Source organism: Physella acuta, unplaced genomic scaffold, assembly GCF_028476545.2.
Source record: "Physella acuta isolate Inbredline_101_S28 unplaced genomic scaffold, ASM2847654v3 ptg000820l, whole genome shotgun sequence".
In the NCBI taxonomy this organism is placed as follows: domain Eukaryota; kingdom Metazoa; phylum Mollusca; class Gastropoda; family Physidae; genus Physella; species Physella acuta.
In genome coordinates this window covers 223,015-237,723 of record NW_026732338.1, presented here as the reverse complement: position 1 = coordinate 237,723, position 14,709 = coordinate 223,015, and the positions used below count along the sequence as shown (strand labels likewise).

General features: G+C 37.2%; 1 protein-coding gene across 1 annotated transcript; it reads left to right on the top strand.

The window, feature by feature from the left end:
* On the top strand, window positions 1–9,460 carry LOC131951654 (uncharacterized). Its single transcript, XM_059314003.1, has 10 exons — window positions 1–147; window positions 2,064–2,220; window positions 2,442–2,529; window positions 2,732–3,944; window positions 4,561–4,701; window positions 5,050–5,174; window positions 5,836–5,956; window positions 6,911–6,989; window positions 8,601–8,715; window positions 9,277–9,460. Exons 2-10 carry the CDS (start codon window positions 2,093–2,095, stop codon window positions 9,370–9,372), a joined length of 2,106 nt encoding a protein of 701 aa, XP_059169986.1. The 5' UTR covers window positions 1–147; window positions 2,064–2,092; the 3' UTR covers window positions 9,373–9,460.
* Window positions 9,461–14,709: the final 5,249 nt, after the last annotated feature.

The following is a 14,709-nucleotide window of genomic DNA, read 5'->3' as shown; positions in this document are numbered from 1 at the left end:
CCAGCTGCAACAATATGGCCGCGCCCGTGAATAAATGGGGTTTCGACCTTAGTACTTTATAACTTTACCCTTCTTTTTTTACAACTTAAGCCCTACAGAACGAAAATTGCATTGTGTGACTTTATGTTTAGTTTAAATTATTAATTGGTATGTTGCTTAAATGGTAATCTAGGTCACTGAAATAAGATTTTTAGTTTTAGACATTTTTTAGACCCACGGCACTCCAGTCTCCAGTCACAGTTCAACTGTGACCAGTCACAGTTCAACTGTGAGAGTGTTTACTACAAACTACAAGGATCTATCTAGATCTAGATTACTAGAAATCTAGATCTAAGATCTAGTGTAGATTTAGATCTAGTAGTTGTGAGTAGAGTAGGTTGGGGTAACCTGCATACCGTGTGGCGTGTAGTAGAGTGTAGTGTAGTAGTAGAGTTAAGAAGAGACAGTTAAGAGTAGATAATAAAATCGGCCGATGCTAGCTGGAAAAAGATACGCATGCGCAATGGAGAGAAACTACTACTTGCCATCGCGCGATGTTTTTGATGGTACTGCGCATGCGTGTGTTTACAACCGCAGAACCCTAACACCAACCCTAATCCTAACCCTAATCCTATCCCTAACCCTAATTCTAACCCTAGCCATAGGTCACTACGCATGCACAGAGCTATCTTTTGCCGACTAAGTGGAGACGGGGAGAAAAATCTTCAGAGTAGTCACTTCGTAAAATAAATTAATAAGCCTGACAATGTCTGTCTACCTAGTCAACGGCTTACAGTGCCCTGCCTATTACTTACAGTATTACTAGAATTTACTAGATTTTATTCGAAGTGACTACTCAGAAAAAGATTTTTTGCCCCAAAGTCTCCACCTAGTCGGCAAAAGATAGTTCTGCACATGCGCAGTGACCTATAGCTAAGGTTAGGGTTAGGGCTAGGGTTCTGTGGTTGTAAACACACGCATGCGAAGTACCATCGAAAACATCGCAGCGAAGGCAAGTCGTAGTTTCTCTCCACTGCGCATGCGTATCTTTTTCCGGCTAGCATTGGCCCTAGTTTTATGGTTAGAAATTCAAATTAGGGTTAGGTTTATGGTAGGACCAGGGTTGAGGTTAACCGTTAGGGATAGGTTTAGCATTGTCTATGTAATGTAATAGGAAGCCATGTATGTATTTTAGTTAACTACGAGTAACCTAACACCCCTTTTGAAAAGAAGATTCTAATAATTCTATTATCGGACACTGATATAAAATTTCCCCCTTAGTAGTTAATTGTTAAATTGAGTAATTCCAAATATGGTTTTCTAATGACAAAGCCAACCTTAACAGAAGCCCTAACCAAAGTCCTGAAATGCCATTGATGATGTTACTTTAGTCTGACAATGGAATTGTCCAAAAATCTGCTCTCTTGGCGTATGTTACAAGCATTTCTTCACTTGTCGGCTTTGGATCTAGTCAAATTCTATCACATAGACTAGAATGACACATTAACCTACCAAAGCCCTAACCGGGCCTAACCCTACTAATATCATCTTAACTGCTATTAATACATTTAATATGCAAAATTAAAGAAATGGTACTGTGTTGAGTGGTTGAGTGGAACAATGCACAACTGTCATGCTGATAGACCCTGGTAAAAATCCATCAGATGCTCGATTCCATTTTAAAAATTACAGCTTTATTATTACTATTCACAAAAATAATTTTTTTTTTTTTTTTTACAAAACCAAATTCTATAATTTTAATTGCTTCTCACTAGTGATGTGATTGCAAACATATTTGCAGAGAGAAAAAAATCACATCTCTTAATCTACCTCCTTCCCCTGTCGTTTAAAATGCTATTGTTATTGTAATTTTTTAATCCCAGTCATATATTGCATGAAATTATAGCCAACTGGGAATAGCCATAATTTTCTAGGTTAAGGGCAGATTACTGGTAAAAAGTTAGGAAACAGATACAATAGATTGTAGACTTACCTTCCTAGCCTGTTACCTAGAACTAGGTTGGTGAATTTTATTCCATTTTATCCCATTGTAACTTGTGATATCTGTAATCTTTATCTTCTAGGTACCCTGTGTGAGATTTGTTAAAGTATCATGTCTAGTTTGAGAGGAGTTGTGTGTCTAGGATCTAATAGGAAGCTACAAGTTTTATTCTATGGCAGACCATTTTCATTACCCAGCCTGTTGCATAGCTCTTCTAAGAGCAAACTTATTATTCCAAGGTATCTGTAATTTATTTAATTGGGGGGAAGGACTACAATTAGTTTCAGTGAACATGATTTTTTTAAAGCTTAGTCTTTTTCTTAAGACCAGAGTAATTGAGAGTTTTCTTAATTGTCAAATGTAAAAATAAAATTATATACTTGCTACTTATTTCTGATACTAATTGATATTGAAGAAATATAAAAGTGCTATTGACAAAAAATAAACAATTGTTTGACAGGGTGTCCAGTGTGTTAACTCTAGATGATTCCTTGACGCTCCAATCATTTAACTCTTTTGCTACCAGTACAAAACATGAGTTTAGTGTGGTAGGTTTTTATATTTTTAAGTTCTCATTGTCTTTCCTACATGTGTAGTACTTGATAAAATATTAAATATGATAATAAAAATTGATACTATTTTGTGTGTTGAATAAAATATGAGCTTATGTTCTCCTTCAATAAATATCATTTAATTGATTCTAATTTTTAGTGAATCACAACTTATCAGATTCTATTTGTTTATTCTTAGGTGACAAAAAAGTCAAATGTAGACAGAACCCAAGTTGATAAAAAGAAATCTGAATCCAATCCAGTGGATCAGCCTCAAGAGAATGCAGGAGTGTTATCTGGTGCAGGTGTTGACACAGAGGATTTCTCTGTTATCTTGAAAGCAGTTAAAGACACAGTGGCTAGGAATTTTATACCTCAGTGTCAAAAGCTGTTAAGTGATTGGAGTAAAGCAGTTAAAGAACAAAAAGTCAAGGGTCAGGCAGTTAACCTGAATGAGATAGTGTCAAAAGATGTGAGTTTGGTCACAGAGTATGCCCTGACTCCATCAGCTCCTTCCTTCCTGCGCAACCAGCTGCTGTCTGTATTGCTGTCACAAGACACAGACTCTAGCCAGGCAGAACTTGTTTTAAACAACACGCTCTCAAACGCTATGGTTTTGCCTGTTGGCGTTGTGGCTGATATAGTTCTTACATTGTCAACATCAGCTGCAACTCCATTAAGAAAAGAAGTGCGTGAGAAGCTCTTGACCAGCATTGTCAACAAGAGGTGGTACGAGATCCCAGCCAAGCATGCCGTTTTCTTTCTCTACCAGCTGGATGAGGTTTTTGATATGAAAAGGTTATCACAGGAGTTCCAGGCAAGGAACCGCGTAAAGAAATTTAATGATAAAGACGCATTTGATCGTCTGTCCACTGAGATTGGCCAGGATCAAGAGGCTGACCAGCACGACCAGAGCTTGTACACACCAGACAGCTTGCCTGTGTTAAGCATCAATTTGGAGTCTAGAGTGTTGGAGCTGGCTGATGAAATGAAGGTCAAAGATCTAGCTAGGGTCTTAACTGTTTTAGCCAAATGGCGAAATAGAAATGAGACTCTCCTTAATGCTGTGATCCATCGACTTAGCTTGGCAGATATAACAGATTTTAATTTTATCCAAGCTAGTAATTTATTATTTTCATGTTCCGTGCTGAATATTAGAACTAGCAATTTTCTCCTCAAACTGACTGACCACATTTCTCAGCTTGACATCCTGTCGCCATCTCTAGCCTCTAGTGTTTTAGTGTCACTGTCACATTTACATTGGAAGGATGATAAACTACTCTCCAAGTGTCAACAATATTTAGCCAACAACATTGAAGCCTTGTCAGTAGCAGAAGCTGCTAATACTTTGATGTCCTTGGCGCATTTATCAGCTGTGCCATCTAGTGAGGAAGAAAATAGTTTTATCAAAGGTTTGTTTTTATCTTTTTATTATTTCATAGTCAACGCAATACATAGTTGTGGAAAAAATGTTAGTGCTTTGCAAATGACTTGTGAGTATTATTGTACCATTAAGCATCATAAATAATAGACGTCCACAAATTAAGAATTTTTTTTGACCATTTATGACAACACCCTCTCCCCCCCCCCCCCCCCCCTCTTTATGTTGACATACACAAAAAAATGTTTTCTCAAAACTTACTTACATAGTACAGCTTTCTAATTTAATTACATGTCATGTATGTGTACCTTGCAATGCTTAAAATGTACATATTGAATTCATTCTTTTAGGAAAAGTCTGTTATTAAAATATTAAAAGAAGATTGTAAAGTTTTTAAAGTATTCTTTTGTGAATGTTGATGTAGCTTTATAATTCTTGGAAAGACCAGATTGAGACTTGGATCTCTGTGTTTCCTTCTTCACTTGCTTACCAAATACATATGTTACATAGATAATTGTTTTGATAAGTCAAAAGTTTTGGACCTTTCACCCCATGTGTGGGTGTCCTAAATGGATGGCCTCCAAATTCAGTAGATTTTGTGCTGTATAATTGCTTTAAATGATGACAATTCTTTTCTGCCCTGTCAGATTTGACAAGAAAAGCCCTGGGTGCAGCACTGTCTCCCAGTGAGAGGGTCAAGTGTGTCTGGAGCCTGGCTGTCCTCAACTTGCTGGACGCTCAGCTGGCAGAGGAGGTGTTAGACCCAAACTTCACCCAGCAACTCTTAGGTTGGTGCACTGCTTGCTTTCTAGCCTGACTAGTATTGGCTTACATCTTTGTAAACACGGGATGGCTTGTATACACTATTAAAACTAAGTCTTACATTCCTAGAGTTCATTTGAGATCATACTGTCTTTAGGGCAGATGAAGCAGAGCTGATCTGTTGTATAGCCATTGTTGTTGTGTTTGAGTAAACTCAGCTGCTAATTAGAGCTTGGTGGCCTTATGGAGACTTGAAGTTTATTAATGCATGCATTTTTGTATCTATGTAATGTAAGCTTATTTTTGAAACTGATTGATTTAATATCTGCATATATTTATGTGAATTCTAAAAGTGTGTATTTTTAAAATGACAGATGCTGGTACATTTAAAAAAGTCACAAACATAAAAAAGTTGAGAATTATAAACTTAGCTGCCCAGTATGAAGTAAAAAATTACAAGGGACCTGTATTGTCACCCAAAGTTCTTAGTTCTACAGAGGTAGTGTTTTTTTTTTAAAATTCTTAGTTCTATAGAGGTAGTGTTTTTTTTTTTAAATTCTTATTTCTACAGAGGTTTTTTTTTAAAAATTCTTAGTTCTTAGGTCCTATCTTTTTAAAATTGTAACTTTGAACACAAATGCTGATATGAATAAAAGCTGGATTTTCTTAAACAAGTCATACTTTTTAATCGATGACCCTTGGGGCATTTCAAGTAGAAATCATCTGTGATTCGATCATTAGTTAGTTGACCATATATTACAAAGGGATTGTAAAAATAGCCCTCTCAAACCTGGTGGCCCATGGGGCAGGTAGGTTGAGTTCATCTGTTTCTGTGACTTTGGCATATGAAGGTATAGTGTGCTCATCATTATGCCTTTAATATTCTTAATGTAAGGCTGGTACCCATCAGAGCTTGCTGGTCTCAATATAGTCTCAAGACTGGGGTCCATACTTGAAACTTTGGGGTTAACAGTTGAACACTACCATCCGACCACACGATCCCATTCAGCTGCCCTTACTTTCCCCAATTTGAGTCAGAAGCTTGGCTGACTTTCACACATTCCTCAGGCTAGAGCCTGGGAACTGTACTCATTTATTTGCTAATCACATGCTCTACCACTCAACCATGCAGCCCTTGACTTGAAAGTTGTCTAATGCAGGCATCAACACTGTGTGATGATCAGACTCTGGTCAAGACATTTGGGAAAGCTTTAAGCAAGTTTGCCAACATCAAAACATATGCACAGCTGGCTCAGACAATACAGGCTGGACTTCAAGCAGGCAAGTGTCATACAAACTGGGTCATTGGTATTGACATTTGCTTTCAACTCATTGTTATAAGATTAATAAACTTGTTTCTCAAAAGTACAACTGACAAAATATATTCACTTAATGCAATGTTTCTATAAAGCAGGATTTACAAAATATATTTACTTAATGAGAGCAATATTTCTAAAGAGCAGTACTGACAAAATATATTTACCTAATGGGAGCAATGTTTCTATAGACCAGTATAGAGTAGTACTGACAAAATATAATTAACTTATGGCAGCAATGTTTCTTTAGACCAGTATAGAGTAGTACTGACAAAATATAGTTAACTTATGGCAGCAATGTTTCTATAGACCAGTAGAGAGTAGTACTGACAAAATATAGTTAACTTATGGCAGCAATGTTTCTATAGACCAGTAGAGAGTAGTACTGACAAAATATAATTAACTTATGGCAGCAATGTTTCTTTAGACCAGTATAGAGTAGTACTGACAAAATATAGTTAACTTATGGCAGCAATGTTTCTATAGACCAGTAGAGAGTAGTACTGACAAAATATAGTTAACTTATGGCAGCAATGTTTCTTTAGACTAGTATAGAGTAGTACTGACAGTACTTGAACACAAAGATGACCAAGTGTTACATCCTGCCTAGAGAACTTGAACCAAAACAAATGTTTCCCACAGTTAAATAAGTTGTTTATGACTTGTTGTAAGATCCCACAGTTAAATAAGTTGTTTATGACTTGTTGTAAGATCCCACAGTTAAATAAGTTGTTTATGGCTTGATGTAAGATCCCACAGTTAAATAAGTTGTTTATGGCTTGATGTAAGATCCCACAGTTAAATAAGTTGTTTATGACTTGTTGTAAGATCCCATAGTTAAATAAGTTGTTTATGACTTGTTGTAAGATCCCATGTCTGGTGCTAGTGTCTCTAACAACCTGTCCACACTCTGTACTAGATGCCGTGATGCAGGCCAACACCAGTGGAGATGTCCAGCCACTGGACAGACCAGAGAGTAACACAGAAAACACTTTCAGGTCATATTTTCTTATCTATCACAATGTACATTCTTTTTGTTTCAGAAACAAACTGAATTTAGATTACATTTAAAATCAGTTAATATTGTGCTCCATTTTTTAAAGTAAAAAAATAAAAGCCAGTTACTGGTGAATTTTTCTGTGGAATGTTGGTAAAACAAAATCTTAATAAATCATAATCATAAGTTAAAACATTTTAAATATGTTATGGGGAGGGGTAGTGTGTGGGTAGTGTGGGTAGAGTTTACACTAAGTGTGATGACAAGATTAAAGTTAGTATATAAGTGAGGGATAAAAGTATCTTTGTTTCAAGCTATGATTTCCTTTTTAATGTATGCGTTCTTCTTAGTGTCATTAGTTCCTTATTGTTGCAGGCTTGCCATACAGTTGATCCCATTCAGTGGTGTCATTAGTTCCTTATTGTTGCAGGCGTGTCATACAGTTGATCCCATTCAATGGTGTCATTAGTTCCTTATTGTTGCAGGCGTGTCATACAGTTGATCCCATTCAGTGGTGTCATTAGTTCCTTATTGTTGCAGGCGTGTCATACAGTTGATCCCATTCAGTGGTGTCATTAGTTCCTTATTGTTGCAGGCTTGTCATACAGTTGATCCCATTCAGTGGTGTCATTAGTTCCTTATTGTTGCAGGCTTGTCATACAGTTGATCCCATTCACTGGTGTCATTAGTTCCTTATTGTTGCAGGCTTGTCATTCAGTGGTGTCATTAGTTCCTTATTGTTGCAGGCTTGTCATACAGTTAATCCCATTCAGTGGTGTCATTAGTTCCTTATTGTTGCAGGCTTGCCATACAGTTGATCCCATTCAGTGGTGTCATTAGTTCCTTATTGTTGCAGGCTTGCCATACAGTTGATCCCATTCAGTGGTGTCATTAGTTCCTTATTGTTGCAGGCTTGTCATACAGTTGATCCCATTCAGTGGTGTCATTAGTTCCTTATTGTTGCAGGCTTGTCATTCAGTGGTATCATTAGTTCCTTATTGTTGCAGGCTTGCCATACAGTTGATCCCATTCAATGGTGTCATTAGTTCCTTATTGTTGCAGGCTTGCCATACAGTTGATCCCATTCAATGGTGTCATTAGTTCCTTATTGTTGCAGGCGTGTCATACAGTTGATCCCATTCAGTGGTGTCATTAGTTCCTTATTGTTGCAGGCTTGTCATACAGTTGATCCCATTCAGTGGTGTCATTAGTTTCTTATTGTTGCAGGCTTGCCATACAGTTGATCCCATTCAGTGGTGTCATTAGTTCCTTATTGTTGCAGGCTTGTCATACAGTTGATCCCATTCAGTGGTGTCATTAGTTCCTTATTGTTGCAGGCTTGTCATACAGTTGATCCCATTCAGTGGTGTCATTAGTTCCTTATTGTTGCAGGCTTGTCATACAGTTGATCCCATTCAGTGGTGTCATTAGTTCCTTATTGTTGCAGGCTTGTCATACAGTTGATCCCATTCAGTGGTGTCATTAGTTCCTTATTGTTGCAGGCTTGCCATACAGTTGATCCCATTCACTAGTGTCATTAGTTCCTTATTGTTGCAGGCTTGCCATACAGTTGATCCCATTCAGTGGTGTCATTAGTTCCTTATTGTTGCAGGCTTGTCATACAGTTGATCCCATTCACTGGTGTCATTAGCCCTCAGCAAATACCAACAGGTGATTATCAAGTGATCACCAGAGTTTTTCAACATTTAGGTTATGTACCTGTTCATGTGAGTTATCATTTGAATTCTTACCTTTTAAAGTTTAACTTTAAAAAACAATTTAGTCCTGCAGATATACTAATACACTTCTGTGATGTTGATGTTTAGAGCATCAGAAATCAGATTAAGACCTCAAACACCTATGATATAGACCAGGGGTCTCCAAACTACGGCCCGCGGGCCAAATGCGGCCCGCGATGTCCTCTCATCCGGCCCGCGGAGATCTTTTTGTCCACGGAAAAAAACGTTTGTTGGTGATGGCTGAGGAACTTTGTCCAGGAAAATCAAAGACATGCCTGGAAGAAACTGGCCCTCGAAGTGAAATTTGATAGTTAATGCAGCCCTCGGACTGAAAAGTTTGGAGACCCCTGATATAGACCAACAGAACAACTTTCATATAGATTTAACCACAACTTTAATTTTAGCTGAAGTTGGCTATCAAAGAGACTAGACAAATTACCAAATGTTCTCCAGAGTTTGATATTGTACTCATAATTAAAACTCAACCATTCAAGAATGTATCAATTCAGACAACTCTGGTCAAGAAGTTTACAATTGTCTCCCTTACAGGTTTTTTACTCTGACCTGAAGCCTTCTCTGAGTGTGGTGGAGCACATTACCAACATGAGAGCCAGGATAAAGGAGTGTGTCAAGGCCAGCAGATAGAGATGACATCGCCCACAAGTTTTCTTTTGTCCAACAAGTTTTTGTATCTCTGTACTTCTTCATCTGATATAAATGGTTTTAAATACTTGCTTTTGTGTTCTGTGTGCAACTTGTTTTAGCTTTTCTTAACATTAACCAGTTAGTGCTTTGGTCATCACTTGGTTAACCAACCTCTATTGAGTTCTAATTGGTTAGTGGGGCAGTGGTTATTTCATCCCAGTGTCTTGAGCTGTCTATGTAACCCATTGATAAAAGATATTTGTTTTAAGTTGTTTACAATACAAGAGTGTATGTACATATTTCTTTCAACTGCACTATCACTAAACACAAAAAGTTGCAAAAAACGAGTTTACTATTGGGGCTGTTTCAATGCAGATAAAGTAGAGCAGATGTGAAACAGGCCAGAAATTGAGATTTAGTGTCAAAGGACACTAGTGTATGTTTGTGTTGCTGCAATATAGTTATACTCACAGAGTGATGCAATATTTTATAAATGTTTTATCAACACAGTACTAATAGTAGTAATAGTGCATTTTTACAAGCTTTTAGTTAACAAGGGGGCAAAATTTCTACCGCTTCTGACTGACTTCTCCTATGTTGCAACACCCACCTCCCCTTTTTGAAATGTTAATGTTTTTGCAGAAACCATCCCAGAAGTATTTTTAACAACTTTCCAAAGTTTCATGGCAATCGGATGGAAGGTGAATTAATGCATAAAGGGCAGACAAATACACAGACATACTTTCATTCATTTATATATACAGTGGCGTAGCGAGGTCGTCACCCGTAGTGTCACCCGGTGCGGCACTTAATGGTGTCACCCCCCAGAGGCGTAGTGACCCTTCCCAAGGACAAACTTTCAAACTTTCGATTTGCACCCCCCCCCCCCCCCAAACTTCTTCAAGTTTTTCTCTATATATTTTGCTATTTTTTGCCTTGGTGTCACCTGGTGCGGTCCGCACCCCCGCCCCGCCCCCCCCCTACGCCTCTGTATATATATATATATATATATATATATATATATACATACATACATACACACACACATGTATATTTGGGATCAACCATTAATGACGCTACGCACATTAGCAGAGATGCTAATGGGGGGAGAGGGGTTGGTGGTCCTGATTGGTGTCGCTATTCTACGTTAAAGATGTGTATGGTTATAAAATCTGGCTTATTTAAAACAAACGCATCTCAGTACATTTCTGTCTGTCTACTTAACCACCACTGGTCAACAGTGACACCGTGCACCACTTTACACGTTGGATGAACTCGCTTGATGGGTCCGGGTGAAAATGTGCACTTAATAAAATACGAGATTTGGTTTCAGATTTCTCTGTAACGACGTAATCAAAACACAACTGGTCAAACCGGCGTCACTGCTCCCACCGTTACCCTACCCACAAACAAGCACATTAGTGACCACTACTCAGAGGCATGTTGACAGACGCCACATTTAGAAACTTCCGCCAGCCACTTCATTGGGGCGAACAGACAATGGGCAGACGTTTAAAAACTTTTTTTTCTGTTTTATTGTGATAGTGAAGGTTTAGTAGTGATCTGTTTAATAAGTATTGATGCACACAATCTGCAGTAATCTTTTTGATTGTTTTAAATCATGGCGGCTCTTGGTAGATTAAAAATCGTGTGATGACCACAAAATCCCGTCAAATGACAGAAACTGAAGTCTATTTGCAGTCATTGGTGGCGGATCCAAAAGGTATTTCACTTTTCAGATAATATAAAATTATTTCCCAGTAAGCTGTATGTCATTTATTATTACCGTACTACATAGGCCTACCCATATGTTTTTTTATTTAATTTAATAGAGTACACGTTCCTTGTATAAACGAGTTCTTGTTCCTTGTTTAATGGAGGCAAGATGAGCTCGATCATTATTGTTGACAAGGATAAAAATAGTTTTGTGGTTTTCTTTCTTTCTATTTTATGATTATAGCAGCCCCCCCCCCCCCCCCCCAAAAAAAAAAAAGAATTAAAAACTTCAAAATACTGGAGTTTCACTTACATAAACATTGATTGGCTGTACAGTACAGCAACTCTGCCATTAATCTTCTGAAAAACCCTCTTTCTAGTAATTTGTACTAAAATTTTGCAGATAAAATTTTAAAATATAATTTTAAAAAAAAATCACAGAACTAGTTCTATCATGTTTAATTACATTTTCAGTGAAAAATATATTTTGGCTATTTAAAAAAAAAATTTGTTACCGAAAATACCAACAACAAATGTATCACAAGGTTTAGTCCTACAAAGAAAACCCCTTCTCAATATAGTTTCTATAACCACGTTTATTTTAAACATTGCAATTGATTTTTTAAGACGGCTGCGTCCAAGTGCTAGCTTGTAGTGATATTATTTTCTAGTTGAATTGCTAGGGTATTTTTGTGAAATAGTTTAAAGTTCGGTGTATGCTTAACTACTGATTATTCTGTCGGCTTATGACACACTCGAGCAGATATTGATGTCAGTGGAGTTATTTGATCACAATATAAGGTTTGTAAGTGTAAGTATGGGCATGACAGTAACTTTATAAACTAACTGTTTAGTTATGGCAAGTAAAGAATCCTCTTTAGACCTAGCGATCCATTGGGCAGATAGTGTTCATGTTTCTTGACATCGGCTTATGAATGGTCAGCACTTTGCCCAACCGCATACACTTTCTTTAACATGAGTTAGGTACTCATCAGAGCTGGGTGAACTCAGAGACGTGGTACAAATGTATAGACTTGGACCCAGATTCAAACTCGAGACTTTCATGTTAGTAGCCTAGGGTTCTACCGCTTAGGACACGCTGTTCCATTTCATAATGGTAAGTCGGGTGTTAAAACATGTTCTCAACATGTTTGTGCAGGTTTAAATAAAGGTTCAATTGTCTTAGCTTTGTTGCTCAGATGCATTGATACATTGATAGTCTAATAGCGAATTGTGTAAGTGTGATAGTCTAATAGTTGTGTAAAGATGATAGTCTAATAGTATATTGTGTAAAGGTGATAGTCTAATAGTATGTTGTGTAAAGGCGATAGTCTAATAGTATAATGTGTAAAGGCGATAGTCTAATAGTATGTTGTGTAAAGGCGATAGTCTAATAGTATGTTGTGTAAAGGCGATAGTCTAATAGTATAATGTGTAAAGGCGATAGTCTAATAGTATGTTGTGTAAAGGCGATAGTCTAATAGTATAATGTGTAAAGGCGATAGTCTAATAGTGAATTGTGTAAGTGCGATAGTCTAATAGTATATTGTGTAAAGGCGATAGTCTAATAGTATAATGTGTAAAGGTGATAGTCTAATAGTATAATGTGTAAAGGCGATAGTCTAATAGTATAATGTGTAAAGGCGATAGTCTAATAGTATATTGTGTAAAGGCGATAGTCTAATAGTATAATGTGTAAAGGCGATAGTCTAATAGTATAATGTGTAAAGGCGATAGTCTAATAGTATAATGTGTAAAGGCGATAGTCTAATAGTATATTGTGTAAAGGCGATAGTCTAATAGTATATTGTGTAAAGGCGATAGTCTAATAGTATAATGTGTAGAGGAGTTAGTCTAATATTATAATGTGTAAAGGCGATAGTCTAATAGTATATTGTGTAAAGGCGATAGTCTAATAGTATATTGTGTAAAGGCGATAGTCTAATATTATAATGTGTAAAGGCGATAGTCTAATATTATAATGTGTAGAGGAGTTAGTCTAATATTATAATGTGTAGAGGAGTTAGTCTAATATTATAATGTGTAAAGGCGATAGTCTAATAGTATATTGTGTAAAGGCGATAGTCTAATAGTATATTGTGTAAAGGCGATAGTCTAATAGTATATTGTGTAAAGGCGATAGTCTAATATTATAATGTGTAAAGGCGATAGTCTAATAGTATATTGTGTAAAGGCGATAGTCTAATAGTATATTGTGTAAAGGCGATAGTCTAATAGTATAATGTGTAAAGGCGATAGTCTAATAGTATAATGTGTAAAGGCGATAGTCTAATAGTATAATGTGTAAAGGCGATAGTCTAATAGTATATTGTGTAAAGGCGATAGTCTAATAGTATATTGTGTAAAGGCGATAGTCTAATAGTATAATGTGTAAAGGCGATAGTCTAATAGTATAATGTGTAAAGGCGATAGTCTAATAGTATAATGTGTAAAGGCGATAGTCTAATAGTATATTGTGTAAAGGTGATAGTCTAATAGTATAATGTGTAAAGGTGATAGTCTGTTATTGAATTGTGTAAAGGGTGACATTAGTGTACTGTTGTTAGTGTTTGTGAACTATATAAACGGTATGATCGAATGGTAGGGCTTACAAGTGTCACCCGAATTAGGATCCTGTGCTAAATTATGTAGTTCACGCAGCTGCGATGGGTACCTGACTAACGTTAGCTAAACAAAAACGGCAAGCATAATGCTGACCACCTTATCCCTCGCATGTCGAGGTCATTGAAACAGATGAACTTTACTGCACTTGCATCCAATGTTTCTTCCAGACTTTTTTCTCCGGGGGGGGGGGGGGGGCACTTGAAATTTTCGGGGGGGGGGGGGGGGGCGGACACTGTTAAAAGTATATATTTTCTATATAAATTATATAAATTTCATTTCGAAGAGGTGCCTGGAAGAAACTCTGCATCGTGTGTCTTGCGCACGAACGGGACGAATTTGTAGCGAGGCTAGACACGGATGGTTTGTTCACATTTTACCCTCCAGTGTGGTGTGGAGGCTTTGGAAAAATTCGTCGTTTGTAACTTGGCTGCTATTTCATGTCATTCCAACACCAAATACGTGTTTTTTAAAAACAATATTAAACAGTAATATAGTTTTGTAGTCTATTTCTTTTCGCTAAAAATGAATAATCTTTGTCTTAGGTTTATTTGCACGCGCCAATAGAAGACAAGCTTGCCATGACATGGAATTATACCAGAGTCGCCCCAGCCAGACAAATTGCCACATACATCAACTGCCATCTGCCAGATAATTGCCTCAATCCCAACTGCCATCTACCAGATAATTGCCTCAATTCTAACAGTGTTCTGCAAGATAATTGCCTCAACTCCAACAGTCTTCTGCAAGATAATTGCCACATACATCAACTGCCATCTGCCAGATAATTGCCTCAATTCCAACAGTCTTCTGCAAGATAATTGCCACATACATCAACTGCCATCTGCCAGATAATTGCCTCAATTCCAACAGTCTTCTGCAAGATAATTGCCACATACATCAACTGCCATCTGCCAAATAATTGCCTCACACATCAACAGTCATCTGCAAGATAATTGACACCTCAACGGACACCTATACGAAGATTGTCCCATCTAA